Source organism: Hippoglossus stenolepis, chromosome 18 (genome assembly GCF_022539355.2).
Source record: "Hippoglossus stenolepis isolate QCI-W04-F060 chromosome 18, HSTE1.2, whole genome shotgun sequence".
NCBI classification, from domain to species: Eukaryota; Metazoa; Chordata; class Actinopteri; order Pleuronectiformes; family Pleuronectidae; genus Hippoglossus; species Hippoglossus stenolepis.
Genome location: NC_061500.1, coordinates 11246064 through 11267393, shown reverse-complemented (window position 1 = coordinate 11267393; position 21330 = coordinate 11246064). Strand labels below are relative to the sequence as shown.

Genomic DNA, 21330 nt, shown 5'->3' with positions numbered 1-21330 from the left:
GTGTTTGTGTGTGTGTTTGATGGTAGGGTAGGGGGTATGAGGTATGGTTAGACAGGAGAGGCTAGAGAGGGAGGGCTGAGGCACTTTGGTGTTATTGTGCACCCGGCCGCTGGCACCAGCACTGTCAGTGAGCCGCGTTGATCCGTGAACTTGCCATCTGGATTCTCCCACAAATCACATTAAAGTTTCAAGCCCAGGAATACATCAAGCTAAATGAATATTGGATCCAGGGGCCGCAGACAGGCCTGATGGAGAAAAAAGCCCCCGTGCAACCCAACTCTTTTGTGGTCAGACATGATCAATCCATTCCCTTTTACTCGCTGCATCCCTCCCTTCCGTCTGTTCCCCTCAGAGCTGATGGGCAGTGGTTCTGATGAGGTGTAGAGGAGAAGGGACGCGAGTGATATTCAAATGAGAGGAGACGTTACGAGGGAAAGGTTGCTTCGTGGCAGGGGAGTTGAAAGTGTGAAAGATCGCCCTCTGTGGTGGCCACACATGGGAACTCAAGATCACATTTCTTTCTCCAGTAAATGTAATTTACATCATTATTCTACACAGACACGACCTTGATTATAAGTCACGATAATGACTAGACTATTGACAAGTATTCTAGGATTAATTACACAGTCTTTTCTTTAAAGGCTGTTGCCATGACAGCAGATGTTGAAGTTGTACTTTTGGCTCCAGAGCCAAGTATTGGCACATATTGTATTGAAACTTCTATCCGCTTTTCAAATTACCCACTGTTATCAGGTTAGCGTATGTTGTGCGTCAGCATTAATTGCCACATGCATAATAACAGATGCAATTTGACTCCAACCTGAAAATAATTCATGCGTGCAGTGTGAATTATAGCCTCACTTTCCCTTTCATTTCAGCAACATTATGTTGTTTCATGAGTGTTTGTATAAATGGATTTCACCTTTGGGTGAAAATACTATGTGGGTGGGGGGAAAAAACGAAAAACAGTGCAATCATTCATCATTCAATAACATATTATGTTCTGGCTCCTGGTTGCATATTTTCTGCTGAAGCACTGTTTGTGCACAGGTAAACCCATTAAGAAAAATATTGCCTCGCAAGATGCAGTTTAATACAACAAGGAAAAAATCTGTTTGGTTCTTTTCCAATCCAGTGGCTTGTAGAGCTCAGGATTTATTTGATCTGGGGCTGGACTGAGGAGAACGCCTTTACTGCTCACCCACCTTCACTTATGAGATCCCCACAGTGAGATATGCATTGGCTCCGTCTAAAATATTATAAATACCTTGTCAGTGGTGAGAATGGAATGTGTTCTTTCAAAGTTGAGTATGCAAACACAACGTGAATGAAGGGGAAACAAATTCTGTGCTGAATAAACCAACATGGCACCAGAGAGCACTGATCAATCACTGTTATACTTTGCCACATGATGAGTGACCACAGACAGAAACGACTCGAGTCGAACACAGGAGAGATCTGAAGCACTTCTTTTTAAAAGTACCGAATGAGTGCTTATGACACAAAGCAATCTTGGAGGAGCAGTCAGCCATTTCACACCCACTTTTTTTCAATTCTAGTAACTTTTTTTCTCACATAAGTGTTTATTATACCATTGTGGAGATGCTGTTTTTACTCTATTAAGTATAAAGTACATTTAATGAAAAATAAATTTGCCGTAATTTGTCCTCTGCACATTTTTCATACACATCTTCATTAGATCTTGTATCTTTTTAAATTATAAACAGGAGTTTACTTTCTAGTATGTTTCAGTTATATAAACGCTACATTTCTTTTGTCTCTAATTATTCACTGATTTCCAACATCAAGACAAATGAACAAAGGGCGGGATTGCATTTTTTTCTTAGCTTGTACTTCATATCACAACAATAAAGAATGCATTATGCCTGATTAAAACCTCCCACTTATCTCTTTTCCAGGTCTTCAGGTAATTTTCCCAGAATACCTGCAGGAGAAATTTGTCCAGTCCGCTCTGAGCTACATTATGTGCAATGGAGAGGGAGAGTACGTCTGCCGCAGCAACCAGTGCATCTGCCAATGCGCCGAGGAGTATCCCCAATGCAACTGTCCCATCACCGACATCCAGATCATGGAGAACACCCTGCTGGGGATGTCTGAGTCGTGGGCTACCTCTTATAAAGACTTCGAGAGCTCTGGTAAGTTAGAACTCCATCCAATTTTCATTTAGCACATCATGATAATTATGTAAATGATATGTGATGTGAATTAAAACGTATCAGGTTTTTGGGAAATGAAGAATTCTTGACACATTTAGCAATATTAATTAATTAAGTGCATATTATTAGTGAAAACACAGTTTGCTCATTTTCAGGTTCAGAAAAACTGTGGCTCCTCTTTTCAGCCTCTGTCTGAAACATTTGGTTTTAGCTCCTGTCTCTTTAGGTGCCCCCTCCCTGAAAAACCCAGTCTACTCTGATTGGCCAGCTGGACCACTCTATTGTGATTGGTCAACCGCTGCCAGTGTCGGATCTCACTTTACATGGTTTTGTTTTGGGGGCGTGACGGGCTGGTCGTTGTAGCTGGACTACACGAGGTGTGACAGGTTCTTCAGGATCAGCTGGTTTTTTTTGTGGGCGGGACAAGCTCCCTTTACCAAAGGTTTTGGCATTTTGAAAAATTATAACATGTCCCCTTTAAAGGGCACAGATGCAGAGTTCTGACAGTTAGTAATCTTTGAGTCCCTAAATGTTTATTGTGCTTGATGACCCTTAAAAATGTTTGATACGTTTTCACTTGAGACCTTTCTCGTTCACTACCAGAGTTAATAGAAACCAAAACTCCCTTATTTTCACTGCAGAAAGTAGCGTGAAATTTTCGTATTATTGCAAAATATCATATCGTGAAGGTCAATGTGTATTGAAGTGCAGCTAATGCAATTTTGCTATTCCTACTCCAAAGAGAAGGGGGTTTGCTTTCTGTCTCGATCCGATGGTAAACATCCGTTTCCTCTAACCACCACAGTGAGTGTTTTATGTTTGGAAAATCCATCAGGAAACACTCTTATGGGCCTTCTTTGGAATGCACTGACAAATTATTGTATTATTTAGATGCATGGATTTGTACATACGGAGGAAATGGTGGCTAATAAGATTACCTTCCTAGGCCCACTGCTTGAATGTCATGGCAACTACGTCTGTTTCCGTTGATGCAAATACAAGACACAGTAGAATATTGGACACGGTGAAGAAAAGAGTACGACTTTGCCCAGCTGTTGTATTTATTATTGATGGCATGTACAAGTGTCCCAATAAAACCTGCCAGGAACAGATACATATATTTATGTCCCATAGAAAGGAAGTTAATGTGAGTCATAGAGGTGTGTGTAGAGAGTGCACAACACGTTTTTTGGGGGTTACATAAAGGATAGCACAGTTTCCTCGATTCACATATTGAAAGCAGAATCAAAAATGTTAAAATATGATATATTATATTATAAGAACATTTAAAAAGAGGGGTGTTTTCCACTAATAACATATTTTATTTCGTTATTAAATTGAATCACTGCAGAGAGATGTGCTGTAGACTAACCAAACTGACGTGAAGAGCTTTTTTGTTAATGTTAAGCATGTCGGCACGGTGGCGCTTTTATCACCTCAGCCTACTTAGTATTCCACTGACTCGCTATGATCAAACCAACATGATCATATTTTTTTTTTTTACAGCTATGTGGATGCGCCATACAGAGTTAGCAATGTCAGCACTGATGGGAAAAAATGCTTAGAGGCTTTTCTGCTGCTCATGGTGATCATGTACAGTGCATCCCCTACAAAGACTCCTGTTTCCTCTTGGGGATAAAAACGTCTGGCCTTGTCAGTTCTATTTTGAAAGGAAGGAAAATAAGTGATTTGATTTGTCACAACTGCTATTACCATCTTCTACTGCAACAGATAATATGGAAAAAAATTGATTGGATTGGATGTTCTGTTGACTTCCATTGCCCGTTTCTTTGGAAAATCTAACTATGACAACTTTATTTATTAAGCACTTATCAAAACAAGGTTACAAAGTGCTTCACAAAAAGGCCACAAATGAATGAACTCAAATAAAAGCTATTCAGTTCAAATTTAAGGTCCAAATCATAACATTATAAGGTCAAGACCTTAAAATATAAAGAGAAACCCGACAGCAACCCAACTACTACATTTACATTACACACTGTTTCCTTTGTGTTGCATGTGTTTGTTTTTAAATTGTAGCATCTTCTTTGGTACAATTATAACATAGGCCTACATCTCAAATTCAAATGAACAGGTTGTAAGTCCTGGAAACTTTATATGTGACGATTGCTAAATGTCTGAGAGCCACAAATTGACATATAATGGCACAAAGGGCAAAGTGGAGTTGTGCAGCGAGGGCTGTAATCTTTAGATAAGGTGTGTTGGGTGACTTGTGATGAGAGTCATTCGAGGAGAGTATGTGGACGCTTTGGAATCTATGTCAGGGAGGAGAACTCTGATGGCTTTGATGCTTGTGTAAAAGGACTTGGCAACTATTGACCTGGACTGGGGGAGTAACTTGAAAATTGATTTCTTTTTTCCGTTTTCCTTGGTGAGGGACTCAGACAACTCTGAAGGTGCTGAAGACGCACAGCTTTTCTAGGAAAAGGGCGAGGGCGGTACCTGACATCTCTGAAAACTGGGTGGAGGAATATGGCAAGTTCAAAACATGGGAGGAGAATCTGGCTTCTTTGAAGAAAAGGGGGAAGGGAGCCCTGACATGCCTGGAAGGGGAGAGGAGGAAATCCTGACATTTCTCAGCTGCGACTGAAAAAGAGCTCTCAGCTCCGTGGTTTATGCTGTTAAACTGTCTTGGAGAGGTCTGAAGGGGGGAGGGGTGGGGGGGACTGGCATACAGCACAGGTCTTTGCATGTCTTGAATACGGAGATGTGGATGTGAAGAAGTTTTTCATCAATATTTGTGTCATCTTTACCTTCAAACCCAATTTTATTCAGTACTAAGGGTTTAAATCCATTGCGCGAATCAGTGTATAGTCATGCATCACCTAAACCATGACAGTATTCAGACAAAATTCGGACCCGGAGTAGAGACGGTTACATTTGTACGAGGCTACTTTGTCTCGATCTCAACCACTGACATCGCTAAGGAGACACTTTAGGCGCTGCATTGTTTATTTCTAATGACGCACTTACATCTATCCTCAGAGATGATAATGACCTTCTCAGAGAGTCATGACTCATTTAATTAACAAACCAAATAAAAGTTGTTTTTATCCTTGCGTGTTTGCCATTGAAGTTACTCACACCTGCGTGTCCATTGTTGCATAAAATTTGACCTGTATCAAAAACCAGGGGTCAGGGAGATGGGCTCACAGGTTTTCTGGGGAGGGGACACGGACAAAGGATCAGAGGAAGCAGAGAGGAACACGAATTACCATCATCACCACTGCTGAGAACAAATGGGTCCCTCTTCAACAAGTCTGTGGAGCATCAGAAGAAGAGGGTGTTTACTGTGCCAGGGAGATCTCATTTCCCTTTTGATATTCTCACAACAGGCGCAGATAAATTGAACATGTTATAAAAGCAACCTTTGGCATTTAGAAACATAGACAGACCTCTGGTTGGTCTAAAAACATCACAGGAGGCTGGTTTGGTGAATATTAAAAGATAATGGCAACAGTTTTCTGGCCTTATTTTCTAAACCAATAACAATGACGCACATGGAATAAAATCTTCATTTGCAATACTTTTCTGATAACATTGTTCCTCTGTTCCTCTGTTTCATGTTTTATTTGGAAATATCTGCTCCCTCTCTCCCCTCCCCTGAATCCTGTGGATGATTTGTTGCTGTTGTGAACGTCTCTGAGCTTCATTTTGGAAAACTCTGGAGAAAGTCCTGACCCAGTTCTCTGGCGCCCTTTCGGATGTCATGTCTGAAAAGGGCTTCAGTTGACAGAATGTATTCTTAGCAACCAATCCAGAACAGACATGAGGGAAACTCCTCGATAAGATAGCCAAGTTTATAGCTATGGATTGAAACCAATTGTTTCCTCATATTTCAGTTGATAATGACGATTCCTTCTGATCTGTTAAAATACCTGAACTAGCCCAGCCACTTTTTTGACTTATCTGTCTGGCCAAGTCTTGCCAGAAAACAGATGGTATTATGCAATCTGCTCACTCCTTCCATCCCTGTCTCTCTTTATTATCCAGATGAGTTCAAGTCCTTCCTGAAGAGGCTGCCCTCCACTCACTTCCTTCCCATCAGCAGTGTGCATCTTCTCTGGGGCAGCGACTGGGACCTGCAAGCCAGATACAGGCTGCTCCAGAGTTCCCTGGAGATTCAGCGGCTCAAGATCCAGCGCACCGCCCGCAAGCTTTTTGGCCTCAGCATCCGTTGTCACCACAACCCCAACCACCAGATGCCTAGGGAGAGGTGGGTAGAAACACGACCTCCCCCCTCACGCTGGAAATGTGATGAGGATTTATTTAGCAACAAAAAACCAAGGGTGCTGTTTTTGGTCGTGATATTTTGGGATATTTGCTTTTGTGTTGTAAAGGAGTGATCTCCTCTCTGAGGGGATGTTAGGGTTTTATATTGATTCTTACTTTATGAAGCATGAACAGTAAGGATGTCATCCATTATACATTTCAACTTATGGGTCTGTTGTTTCTGTCCATCAAGTCAACTTAGTGCTGAGGCTTGCACATGCCCAAAGCACTCTTGCTCACTCTTGTATTTCACGCTGCAGTCTGAGAAGAAAATGTTGCTGTGGGAGTTTTCTTGATAGGTCATTGCACACATCTGTCACCACCCACTGCAGTTGCAGCTTAAGAGCCTTGCTGCAGATGTACCCTGGTGTCAGCACTGCCTGAAAAGCCTGGAATTTCCCCATCCAGTCTCTGAGATTAGAAACAAAAATCAGAAAACACCTTGCAAAATATGCAAAGTTCCTTGCTTCCAACTGGAACACCCTTAAAACGGTGCAATGTAGGGTATGCCCCCGTATTAATGGAATCATAATCTGTAAAATATTAATTTGAGTGGTTTGAAAATGAGCAACTGTCACCGACGGAAAAGGAGGAGCACAACCACACTTGTGTGTGAGAGTTGGCAGAGGTTTGTGCTGAAGTGTTATCAAAAAGCCACAGTATGCGCTCCCTCTTCCATGGAGTACACATCAAGGGTGCCTGATGGCACTGGAAATAAGAGCGGCGTGTTTATTTGCTTGCTTGTGTGAGAGACAGTTTTGCATCGGATGGAGGATTTATTTGTTTTCATCACCTCTGTGTGCATGTGAATACACTGTGCATACAAGCCTGAGTGGGAATAAGTGGTCTATAGCTCTGCAGGGGTTCCTAGATAATGTTCCTTCCACTATACAGGTATACACTTGTGTTTTGAAATGGGTATAACTTGGTATACAAAATATCATTTTGTGCCTTCCCAAGGCTCATGAAACCCCGGTTATGTCTTGTTGGATGAGAGCTAATGGTAATCTGCTCAGTATTTAACTGCATAGTTACGATGTTAAAGGGTTTCCCCACTCCATGTCATCAGTCAGTAATGATATCATTCCATTACCTGCTTACCTGCCTCTCCCCCTGATTCAAGAGAAAATGCACCCCCACGCCCAGCGCCAACAGGGACTCCAGCCCTCACCTCTCCTCTGGGCAGTCTATAAGAGCTGATCACAGGATGAGGGAATTGAAGCAAAGCTGAAGGCCCATAAAGCATCAGCCCAAGTCTTTTCAAGGTGTGTGCCAAACACCTCAGGGAGGCCTTCCAGCACATTTTCAACCTGTCAGTGAGACTGCAGAGTGGCCTGATGATGCTGTGAAAAACATCTCGCCTGGCCCCAGTGGCCAAGGATGGGCACACCAGGGTTCTAAGTGACAGCAGGCCGGCTCCCTCGTGAGAGAGCATTTGGATCCCCTCCAGTTCATACATCAAGCTGACAATGGGTAGGATGACGTTGTCACCCACATGCTATTCTCTGCATACTCCCACCTGGAGAGTCACTGTGAGAATCATGTTCACTGACTTAGTGGTTTTAGCACCATTCAGGCTCTTCTACTGGGAGGAATCCTCAGAGCTGTGCATGTTGGAGCCCCAGGGGTCACTTGGAACACAGCTTAGCTCACAGACCAACCCCAGTTTTTCACACTCTACGACTCTGTCAGATCAACATGTGGGAAATAAAGTAGCTCCCAAGGGTTTGTACCATCTTCCTCTAACCTTTGCGTGTTATAGACTTCAGTGCCATTCAGAATGATGCTATATTCAGATGTTTCCTGAAAACTCTGATGTGATATTGCAGTGCATTTGAGGAGGGAAGGATAAATACATGGGTCCGACGAGGAATCAAAGTAGCCAAGATTAGACAAATGATATACTTATGTGTATCAGTTTTTGTACTACAAATAATACACATACTAAGAGACTACACTAGAACTTGATACTTTTCAAAAAGGCAGATACTTCATCAAAGGGATGTGTCTTTTGCAATGCACAGGAAAGGTAATAAGAATAGCTTTTGCTAAGGCTTGGTTGCTTTGGCAAGCTAGTTAAGAAAAAGTACTTTTTTTAATGATTTGTTTTATTCGAGTCTCCTAGAAGCTACTTAATAAAACATTTCAAACTTGGCGCACACCCTCAGTGCAGGTATAACTGTGAATATAAGTAAAGGGTTAGGGGAATTAACAATAGATAAACTGTTATAATAATAATAATAATAATAATAATAATAATAATGCATTCCCTGAACAACTGGTCCTCTTTAGTCTCATTCATTTTATTTCCTACATGCAGCCTTAGCAGGGCATCCATATTCTGCCACTCAAAGCAGGTTTTAGCTTAATTAAATTATGGATGCGATATGGAACAAGGGAAAGTTTCTTATTACTGAGTGCAATTATTATGATGTAAACTGGTGCAATCAAGTTATGCTTATCCAAAAAAGATTTTAAGTCTTAAATCACGTTGCCCTCTCACCGCTGTATATTAAATAAGTTCAGTCAATAAACATATTTACATCAGCTAATGAAAGTCAGGCGCCTAGATGCATTGTCCATAATAACAAATACGTGTCACCTCACGATTTTCCGAGCTTGACCTCAGCACCAGGTATCCAGTCATTAAAAAGCATTGTAAATTCTTGTTGTGAGCACTCACTGCAATAAGCGTGTGGAAACTTAATACGTGAGCTATATTGGATTTGCTCTTGCATTTCCTGTAATGAGTATAGCAGCTCGCTTCAAGAAGAATGAACATAGCAGTTTGTCTTTGGTATAAATGATTAATAGTGACAGATATGAAGTAGCATCACTCCCAGCCAAGTAATTTGCATCCATTAATTATTCATGTTCAAAGTCAAGCATATTTACAAATATGAGTGTACCCTCCATATGATTAACTGCTTTGCCCTAATTTATATTGATTTTGACGTGGCACTGCTTATGTTTACCATTAAAGTTCTCATTTTTGTATCGCAATCTTTGCATATACATATATTTTTTCAGCCTCACACTATAGCGATCCTCACACATAGAATCATCGAGGTAAGGGGTCCGGCTTTTTCCATTTTCTTCTAATGGAAGTTGCTATTCTCCTGCTCTGATGTTCTCTTTTCAGCTTTTCTTTTTCCTTGCACCTGAATGAGAAGGAGCTATGATGCATGTTATAGGAAAACCAGGGCTGTCTGATACCCCATTACAAACAAAGAGTGAAAACAAACGGTTTCCATTCCAGTGTGTTTTCATTTAATTTCCTATGGCAAATCTAAGGAAAGCCATTGCTTTAGATAAAAAATAAGGCAAAAATAAAACTGGCTGCATGGTGCACTCAAATAGCTTATTGAAGGAGGCATTGATTTGATAAAATATGTTTATGCTCAATACTTCAGAATGGAGATTTCCGCTGTTATTACAATCAGAGGAGGGATCATAATGACTGGGCCTGTGTCCAATGCAATAATGAAAAGCTAATAAAAAATGACGGGAATAGTTTTAACTGTGAGGCCCCTGTTAAAAAAAATGTTTGCAATTATTTATTTTTTCAACAAAAGTTATCTTCAATATCCTGAATTATTTCAGATCCAGTTTGTCACAACCAAGAGATCCATCCATCCATCCATCCATTTTTCTGTTGCTCATCCATGTTTGTGTCACAGTACCAGCAGGTCAAGCAAAGCAGTCCAGGCGTCCCAATCCCGAGCAACAGCCCCCTTTGGGGGACCCCGAGGCTTTTCTAGGCCAGATGAGATATATAATCTCTCCAGCATCTGCTGGGTCTTCCCTGAGGCCTCCAAACAGTTGGACGTGCCTGGAAGACCTCCAGTGGAAGGTGCCTAGGAGGCATCCTAATCACATGCCCCAACCACCTCTTTTGACATGAAAAAGCAGCAGCTCTACACTCTTCACTCTCAGTCTGGCCTCTCCCCTGGAACTAATCTACCTTGTAACAGGTAGAACCAAACCAAAGGCCAAACAAAATGGAGAGAGGTTGCTGGCAGGGCTGAGAGAGCCTCGCTGAAGGCTGGGACTACTATGTCCTAAGGACCACTAAGCCTACGTGCTCCAGATCTGATCTAATTTATCAGTACCAACAGCTGAAAAATAACTGGGGGGGTCAAATGCATGTTTGTGGCCACCAGAGGCATATAAAGGTCAGTTGTGAGGAAGGACATGGTGTGTGTCAACTGGAGACAGCAACTTTCTGTTTTGCCATTGATGTAAAACGAATGTCTACTCTCTCAGAGAATATTATGACAGCACCCATGAACAAGTTGTGCTAAAGCAGACCAACTAGCTAGTGTAAGAATAGCAAGTGATGGCAAATGAAGCGAGGGTTCATAGCTAGAAACACAAGGAGGAAGGTTCGCTGCCCCTGCTGTGGCTGCTCTGCCTCCCTCGTGGCTGATCAAAACAAAACTGCAAAAGAAGGCGAGAGGTGTGTTCACAGTTCCCCTGAAAACAATAATAATCACACTTATGATAGTAAAAGATATTGTTGGCAGTGCTACCATTTGAATCTTTCACCAGGGTGTATAGTAAACCCAGTGTACTGGCAGGTCTCTACTTGGTAGCTACTCTTATATTCATGCCGTAGTGGGCAGCAAACACAAGCTGGGGAAAGATAACAGGATCCAGCCATCTCTCCGAAGACACTGTGGACCAAACTGCAGCACTGCAATGTGAAGTAAAATCACAAACACAGGCCTGCACCAGGAGATTAAGACATTTCTTCTCGTAGGAAGAGCCAAAAGCAGATACCAGCACACTAGTGCACATAAGCAAACAGGCACTAGAAATAGCAGGTCCACGCAAAGGTACAGTATATATCCAGTCTGCAACTGAACAAACAAAGGGTGGAAATCAGAGGGCGACTGTGTTGCAGTGTTGAAATGATCCTGTGGACTTTGGGCAAGAATACAAGAACAAACATGACAAATTTAAGGCAGAGACAAAGTCCGGGAACAGTTCATAGTTAGCGGTTTGCCAACTCTCATGCTTCTGGCATCAGACAGATGACTCCAGGCTCTGTTTCCGTATGCAATGTCACATTGGGAACAAATATGTCAAACAAAAGCCAAAGCATACAACCAAGATGTTGCTCTTTCTATCTGATAAAGTATTTCTTGTGTAGAAAAAAGGCCACATTGACAATAATGTAACTCTACAGACAATTTGCACTCAAAGGACAGACACAGACATAAAATACACACTTTAATCAATGAGCAACTTAGAGAAAAAGAAACCAAACTCTCTCTGTTTCTCATTCATTAGATTTAATATACAGAGAAAATGTTCCTCTCCAGACTGAATGCACATAACTTTAATTCACAGACAGAACTAAACTTTCGACTCTTGATGAATATACATTTTGCCAGTGAGAGAGTTGGAAATTTGAACCACACTAAATTAAGGAAATGGCTAAAAGAAGATTAGAGGAATTACACTTCATCTCTGAGAGATAAATAACACCCTTGAAATGATTTTATATGAAGTTACATTCTTCAGAATCTAACAAGGATTCATTTTTTATTTAGTTTTTCCCCACCTACCACTGGAAAATAATTTATTCACGCTGCAAATACTATGCAGCAAAAGTTTAGATTTTTTCAGTGATTATATTTCTACTGGAAATATTTAATGTGGCATTTGATATTCTAGTTTTTATGCCAGTGTGTATGTGAATACAAAAAAGAAACATACCTGGAAAGGGGTGTAATATTGCAAGAAAAAAAATGTCCTTTAGTAAAATCAAACATTTACAAGTAAAACATAAACGTTTTTTCTCTCAGATTTGCTTAAAAAATAAGACAATCTTCAGAAACTGAGTGTTGTTGTCAAGGAATCACCTGCAGAGGGGGACATAATGAAATTAGAATACTTTGCTGTAGGATTTAATACTTCTTATTTTAGCCTAGAATATATATTAGCGATCTCCTGAATGCAGAGCAGATTTATTGCAGAGATGAGGGTTCTGGCAGGCGAAGGCCGAGGCCACAGAGCAAATGGCGTATTTTTGCCGGACGGAGCCAAAGAAGGCTGAGCTGTGAGTGGGACTGGACGGCTGACCAGTCAGCTGGGGAATGAGCAGAGCAGGCGATGGAGGCTGGGCAGTGAGCGGGGTTGGAGGACCGACCAGCAGGAGGATGAGTTGGGGAGCAGACTGCCGAGGCAGGGGGTTGAGTGAAGCTGGAGATGGGTGGAGATGAGCTGGTTATGGAGAGGGGGCGCTGTGTGCTGGGCATGACGGGCAGAGTGGAACATGGGGTGATCTCGGAGCTCAGGGATATAAAGGTTCCTCACAGAAAATTGTAAATCCCAATTAGGTGGATGGATGTAACCAGCAATATCATTTCAACTGTCCATTAAATTCGATTTTCTTGTGTATTTATATGACTCAGATATTCAGGTTTTTCTTCTTGTAAATTTGTGTTTTTTTGTAAATCTACCTTCAAAGGAAGAACTCAAGTGGCCTCGTGTAAAGAAGCCTGCATTTCACAGCCTTAAACTCGTGTTTGTTTTCATGAATAGAAGAACATTCCTTTTTTAACCCAAACCAAAATCTTTTTCTAAACCTAACCAAGGATTTTTTATCAGCCTAACTCTCACCAAGTTTTGCCCTTAAAAACCATGATCACCCAGAAAACTTCACCACATGTTTATTCCTGTAACCATGAGCACAAGGGGTCTGACACATCTGCTGGTGTAGGTTTGCTCCAAATTATATTTTAATGGAATTCTATGTCAATCATTCTTATTCTCCATCATTCTTCAGCACTCAAACGATTTCTAGCCATTCACTACTTATTTGTAAATGTGCTTTGTGAGGAGTAATAAAGACACATACTTGTTATTATTAAGTATGTGCAGTATTTACATTCACAAAAATGAAGGTCATGTGAATGTGTGGGAATATGGGATCATGGAAACTACGGCACTCCTTTAATTCCCCCCCACATTGTGAATCCAGGATCAAACAATGTGCTTCCATTGTCCTCTATAGGTGATCTGTTCTAGGCTCATTCTGGGTGTAGCTTGAGGGCTCAGTGGCCTGCTGAGAATGCAATGTCATCCATCATAGTTAATGCTTAGGTTCATTAACATGTCAAGCTAACCTTGACCATCCCTCTCCCCTGAAAAAATCAGGATTCCAAATTAATCTCCTATAGTCAGAAAAAGAAGTTCCAATACTGTCAGGATGACAAGAAAAGATGCCTTAGGGGAAATAAGGAGACATGATAAGAATAACAAGTAATGCCTTCCACTTGAGTGAAATAACACAACTCCTCTCTTGAAGGAGAGAAATTACCCTGTTCACGATCCTGACTAGATGTTTTTAAAATACTGTGGCATGAAAAAGTAAGTGACCCCCTTTGAAATTACCTTCATTTAATAATAAATGTGTCTTCCAATATGATTAGATCTACATCTAAGCTCCAATAATAAGCAAACACAATGTTTTGTGACTAATAACACACAGATCGTTTCATTCCTCATCTTAAAATATTCAAAATGTAGGGTATAAATCTATTAACCTCTATTCTATTAACCTCTGTTTGTGTCTATCCTAATGACACAAACAATAATAAGCTGGGGGTAGACCTGCAGTCCATTTCAATACAGCCAGATTGGACCTGTGTTTGTCTGGCTTATCAAAAACACTACTACATTTTGAGTTTAAAGAAGAAGAATCTCCTGATGTGAATGATGCCTCACAAAGAAGAGATCTCAGAATGAAGGATCAAGAACTGTGGATTTACATGAAGCTGGAAAATTTAAATTTTAAAATCGTCTCAGAGATGTTAGCTGTGTTTGACAAACTGTGCCGAAATTGAGATGATTTATTTCTGCGGCTTCTTCCCCTAGAAGAGACTGTGCAGCTAAGAGAGGCACAAAGGAGAAGAATCAGTGTGGAAAAAGAAAAAAAATGAAGCCCAGAGAAATGTCAAGGCTCAAATGTCCAGGGTGAATTGTATATTTCATTACCCCAGAGTAAGGCCTTTGTATCAACATCATGGAGCAAGTCCTCCTCCACAGAGTCCGCCATGTTCCACCACCGTGCCTCTGCAGTAACACTCCTCCTAGTCACTCAGTCCCTGTTGATATGCAAATCATGGTACATGGTTGTATGGTGTCCTTGGTGGGACATTATTCGAGCAGCCACTTCTCTTCAAATGGAAAAAAATTATAAAAAGACATGTCATGAATGCCAGAGGTTTGCCAAAGAGTAACTTCACACTCACACAATGCTTCTGGGAAAATAATTTGTGGACTGATGAATTGTACAGAAATAACAAATAGGACCATGTGTGTGGGGTAAGAGGTAAAAAGGGAACTGCATACCAATACGAAAACATCATCCCATCATGATTCGGGGGCTGCTTTGCTGCCTCCGGGCTTGAACAGTTGAAATGAATTCCCAAGTTCAAGTTATTAAGGTATCTGACATCTAACAAGACATTGTTAGTGTGGCTCTCCGCCAGTTAAAGCATAATGAAAGCTGACTGCTGCAGAAGGACCATGACATGTCAGGATGAAGGAAGTGTCATGAAGAAAATCCACCTGTTGGAGTCCTTCTGTCGCAGCCCAGACCTAAACCGATAATAGAGATGCTGTGGAATGACTCTGTTTAGGCCACACATCCAAAAAGTATGAACCTGAAGCGGTTCTCTCAGAAGAATGATCCAAAATACCTCTAATCGTGTTGCAGGGCTCGTCTGCAGTGGAAGCAGTTGTTTGAGGATACTGATGCTGAAGGGTGTTCGACCTGTTATTAATTCCAAGGGATCGCTTATTTTTTTCTACAAACACAATGGCTCTGGTCAATAAATACAACAATCTGTGATTAGCTTGTATGTATGTATTGTATGGGCACATAATGTAGAAAACCAGGTAATTCTAAAGGCCTATCTATCTATCTATCTATCTATCTATCATCTAACTGTGCCACTGGTAAACAACGCAGGTCATTTATTTTTATTTTCTTGTCAGCGGTGTTGATTCATTTCAGTGTGGTTGAGACACCTTGTTAACACTTGGAGATAATAGAACACAATTAAAACCAAGCTTCCACTGTGATAATTTAGCTGTCATCACAAACCGTTCATCACATTGTCACAAATTAATCAAAATCAAAGATCTTCTGGTGGGGAAAAAACAACCAAAAAAACACAGTAAGCCATGGAAAATGTAACAGCAATAATGTATTTATGTATTGTTTTTTTCTTCTTTTGTGTCTTTCTAGGTCTGTGATGCAGTGGCTCAACAGGGTTCAGTCCTTCCTCTACTGTAATGAGAACGGGTTCTGGGGGACCTTCCTGGAGAGCCAAAGGACATGCGTGTGCCACACAGGCGTCACCCTGTGCCTGAGACCCATCCCGTGTGTCATAGGCGGCAACAACAGCTGTGCTATGTGCAGCCTGGCCAACATCTCGCAATGTGGCTCCTGCAACAAGGGCTACAAGTTGTACCGCGGCCGGTGTGAACCCCAGAATGTGGACTCAGAGCGCAGCGAGCAGTTCATCAGCTTCGAAACTGATTTGGACTTTCAGGACCTGGAACTCAAATACCTGTTGCAGAAAATGGATTCACGACTGTACATTCACACTACATTCATCAGTAACGAGATCCGCCTGGAGACATTCTTTGACCCCCGATGGCGTAAGCGCATGTCCCTGACTCTGAAAAGTAACAAAAACCGGATGGACTACCTCCACATGATAATCGGCCTATCAATGAAGATCTGCCAGATGCGAAATAGCAGCATTGATCCCATGTTCTTTGTTTACGTCAACCCGTTCAGTGGCAGTCACTCAGAAGGCTGGAGCATGCCCTTCGGGGAACACGGCTACCCACGTTGGGAAAAGGTACGACTGCAGAACACCCAGTGCTTCAACTGGACTCTCCTGCTGGGCAACCGGTGGAAGACCTTTTTTGAGACGGTGCACATCTACCTGCGTAGCCGCGCGAAGGTCCCGACGGGCCTACGCAATGACACAGGCCAGGGTCCGGTGGATCTCGCGGACCCGAACAAACGGCAGATCTACATCAAAATATCTGATATCCAAGTTTTCGGCTACAGCCTGCGTTTTAATGCCGACCTGCTCCGCAGTGCTGTGCAGCAGGTCAACCAGTCGTACACACAAGGAACTCAGTTCTACTCATCCTCATCTGTCATGCTCCTGCTCCTGGACATTAGGGATCGGATTAACCGCCTTGCCCCTCCATCTGCACCTGGCAAACCCCAGCTGGACCTCTTCTCATGTATGCTGAAGCATCGGCTCAAGCTCAACAACAGCGAGATGATTCGAGTTAATCATGCCTTGGACATGTACAGCACAGAAATACTAAAACAGTCGGATCACCTGACTGCGAAACTCTGTTGAACATAGTGACATGAACAGAAGGACAGCAAACTCAACACACAAACGCCCAACAAATGAACTATGAGGGGATATTAATCTTGATTTTCTTTTCTCTTTCTCATTTTTGGACCTTTTCTGCCTTTTGATGTAATATTAACTTTGTAAGCATAATTCTTAAAGAGAAAAAAAGGAAAAGGCAGTGATGAAAAGCATTTCAGGAAGATGAAGAAGATTCATGGAACAACTCTAAGGACTGTATCATATTTGTCCCAGCATGTCTGTCATTCCCTTAATGAACTATAAAGAGCGCGAGAGAAAAAAAGAAATATTAAAATTTATGTACTGGTGGAAAAAGAGGCCTTGATTTTAGTCTGAGGGATCAAAGGTTATATCTGAAACTGCCATTCTTTACTGGGGGAAAAAAAAAAAGAAGAAAAAAAAATATACATTTTTAAAGGAATAATGACATAACACAAGGGCAGTCCAGATATCCTTTTATTTCAGCTAATGTGCAAAATATTTCCGACAGTTTAATATCAAAGATGTTTATACATTGTAAGGATTAAATAGCCCTAGTGAGTAAGTAGTCAACAAATTACTTATAGACTCTTTATTACATTTCAAAACCCACAGTGAATCCGCATTGCTCTTTGTGAGTTATGAGGCCACTCCGTCATTGTTCTGACACATAAGGCACACAGCAGGGCAGTAATGGATAGTCATGTCAAATAACAAAAAGCCAGCTGTTTATATATACATATATATGTGGGTGAATGTGTGCGTATGTGAGTGTGCAAGTGTGCGCATACCTTTTTTTGGCTTGATGCTTATTGCTGTTCGTTAATTGAATGTGTCATTTGAGATTGACTCCAGTCTAAGCTGAATCTCGCATTTGGATCGCTTCTTCCCGTGTTTGAAATTCAAGCTGTGTTTTTTCACAAGGCAGTACCTCCTGGTGCGTGAGTGCAATATTGTGGTCTGAAGATTTAACAATCAATGCTATTTTGTACAGCTTTGCAAAATGTACATGTTGTGACTGCTGATCCGTGGAGCTTTCCAGCACCAAGAGCAAAATGTAAACATTCATTGTTCAGGCACATTTGCAAGACAACTTAAAGCCATACACTTCCCTGAGGTAGACATAAAACATGAAGCTCATCCATGTCTCACTTAGTACCTACATGGAAAAAGATGTTCCATTTATATGTTTTTATTTTATTCTCTCACTTGATTTCATAAATGAACACAACAAAAAGACAGATGACAAGAGAGGGCATTTACTGCTGGATGCAAATTGTTTTGAAAGCCATTGAATGTGTCACAGGGGGAAAAAAAATAATATAAATGCTTATATTAAAGCTTAAAATACCTTTTTGGCAGTGATTAATATGTAAGCTTTTTATGCCCATGTGTAAAAATGTTTGTTTCTCTATCTAGATGTCAAAGTTTATTCTGCATGTTGGTGAAAACATCAGCAAAGCTGCAACGTTTATCATTTTGAATCATCAAATTTGAAATTTGAAAACCTACTACACTACTATCAATCAAAAGTTTAATAACACCTCAGTTTAAGTTTTTATTAAAAAACTTTGAGCAGTTAGTCTCCAATGAATAACCTTAAATGCAGTAAGCAGTAAATTGGCCAAAGCAAAAAAAGAACAGGAAAGAAAAGTTCCCAAAAGCTGCAAATCCATGTAAATTTCATGGAAAACAGGCTTTTTTCAAGGATAACAAATTGGTTAAATTACAAGGTTCCTGCAGCAATGGAAGTTAATTAGGCCCTGAAAGATACTGCACACTATTCCTACAGGTAAACCAACTTTTTTTAAATTACAAAGTCTGTTAATTACTAACTGGAACAAACTGTGTTACTACGCCATTGGATTCCTTATAAGGACAATACTGTACTGTGGGAAGGGTTCAACCATCACAGTTACCAGATGAACTGGACAGGATGTGATTTAATACATCTGTGGAAACTTCTACAACACTGTTGTGGACAAATCTTCCAACCAATTGTTCATTTCATTTCAGCAACAACTTAAAACTGAGGGGTTGTAAAACCTTTTTCATGTAGTGTAAGTGCTTCGGGTCACACTTTATTTTGGTAAATCTGATGCTGAAACGTTGCTTTTACTGGTGACTTTTTGTAGGTCCACTTTATTACTTGCATATTTGTCCACAACAAGAAAGGCAAGGTCCCCCCATGTCGTAGCTGTTCTGGCGTTGAAACATAAAATAAAGACCCCGAACTCTGGAAAAACCTCCCTACTCTTAAAGCTGCAGGAGTAAGCTTTTAGAATAGTATTTAAAACCCATTGATTCCATATGTCTTGCGTCCCTTGATGTACCTTTAGTTTGGTTGCCTTGATATTATTTCGTTGAACTTTGTTGTATGTTTAAAAAGCTGTACTAGTCCTTTTTATTTTGTGATTAAATAACTTGTGAGGTTAGCTGTAAGCAGAGGTGCGTAAAATATCTGGAAACAACCAGTTCGGAGAGGGACATAAATGTGGGCGGGTCAAACAATGAAACTGAAAAGTTCTTGAAATAACACCGTAAATAGTTAGAGCAATGATTAACGAGAGACATTGCAGCGGTCCTGGAATTTCTGGTGATTGGGTATTTTGCAAAATTACAATTATCTATGTAGTATGTAGTATATGTTAGCACGTAGAGTATGTGGCGGCCAGTTCGGAACAACTAACGCTCAGCTTGTAGGGCTCAGCTCCATGTTTTTAGGTTGATCTCACAGTTCACAGTACTTTCTTCAGTCTTTGTCTTTGTTAATGGCTCAATATCTCTACCGTTGCTTTCAGTGTGCAAATGATGACAGCCCTGCTCCGAGGCGCGTCCGGGCCAGGGCATAGCGTAGTAAAATGTACTGTATCGTGACCGGTGCATCTGCTCGGGTGTAGACGGCAGCTCTGGTCGCTGACTCACATTCTGCCGCTGCCCAAACAACAGCTTCCCTGCAGGGCAAACACGGCGGTAACTGCTAGACTCGCTTTAGCGTTGGAGGCTATCAGGCTCTGTGATGAATTTCGAGGGGCCATTATCTTCCTTTTGTGCCATTGATCACTTAAAATATGTTAGCATCCATTGCATTACCACTGACATTTGCATGGCAACAGTATCTGCGAATGGATTTGTTTTAGCGGATGCCGAGCTAATTTTTAACATATTGACGCTAAGCCCTCACAAGCCCGAGATGGCCATTATCCTACAGTCAATACAAATGCAGTAAACAGGGGAAATGATAGTGCAGCAAACACATTGGAGAATCCAAATGAATTGTTACCATGTTGTAATAGTGATAATAACGACGCGGTTATTATTATTATTATCATCATTCTTAATATTATTATTAAAGTGCCTGTTATCAATCCCTTTAACATGTTTAAAGCTGGAGAAAACATTTTTGATGTTACGCACGAGGAGCGACACTCGATTAGCTTCAGAATTCCAGACCGTACACGATCAAATACAAACGTTTCATCTCCTCCTGAGGTCTGAGCTTCGAGGAGGTTTGTGCATGTGGGGATTTCAGCCACCAGACGGAAAACAAAGAATGACTTGTGGTAATACCGGTGGATCCTTTTTGTCCCCTGTTGTACAATACATGTGTAAATATTAACTCTGTTACGGTGACAACACTCTGCTACAGTAACAACATTATAAAATATAAAAGTATTGAAAGGGAATACAAAGACTACTTCAAAAAAAAGCCCTCCGTCTGAGTACATTAGCACAAGGAACAGGGCACTCATGTCTTATGTATGTAATTAGACTCATGACAATTTATGACTGTTTTTATATCGTCGGAACATGCTGTACATTACAATTTAGTTTTGAGCCACTTGCAAGGTCCATAAAACAAGCACATTTACTCGTATGGCGTTATGCTACCACAGTGTTGCTTACATGTATTCCATGACTATGTCTGAAGATTTTTACACCTAATACCTTGCCTATGTACTTTTTTGCTGTTCTGTTGGGATCATTATATCAGCTTATTTCAAATGAATGTTTCATATAATAATCTATTTCTCATTAAAATGCTATATTTAATAAGAAGAGCAAGGCTTGTTTTTACCATTTCCAATTCTAGAAACGACACATCCATGTAGCACAATACATGCTAGAGCCCGACCGGTAATGCCAGTACCGATATTGAGAGGTAAAAAATTATGATTTAGTGTATTAAATATATTATTGTATATTATCATATACATAAAACAGCCAATGATTCCTAAGATGTCTATCAAACCCTTAAGACAAAGAAAGGTAACTGAGGCTTGATATTTTACAATTTGTCGATCAACTTTATTATAAATAACTGTTAAAAAACAAGAAAACTTGACTTTAGAAAATACACCATGTAATATATAAAGTTAAATGTGCATCTTTTCTGCATTGGAAAATTGTATATTGCAGCGTATTGGTTAACATTAACACAGATACTGATAGGTATG

At 40.7% G+C, this 21330-nt stretch overlaps 1 protein-coding gene across 1 annotated transcript in view; it reads left to right on the top strand.

The window, feature by feature from the left end:
• brinp1 (bone morphogenetic protein/retinoic acid inducible neural-specific 1) overlaps nt 1-20932 on the top strand; it is a 112646-nt gene extending 91714 nt beyond the window's left edge. The window contains exons 6-8 of the mRNA XM_035141820.2: nt 1920-2156; nt 6192-6414; nt 15736-20932. Of these exons, the coding sequence (XP_034997711.1) occupies nt 1920-2156; nt 6192-6414; nt 15736-16876 (1601 nt within the window). The 3' untranslated portion in view covers nt 16877-20932. The remainder of the gene's footprint in view (nt 1-1919; nt 2157-6191; nt 6415-15735) is intronic.
• The last annotated feature ends 398 nt before the right edge of the window (nt 20933-21330 follow it).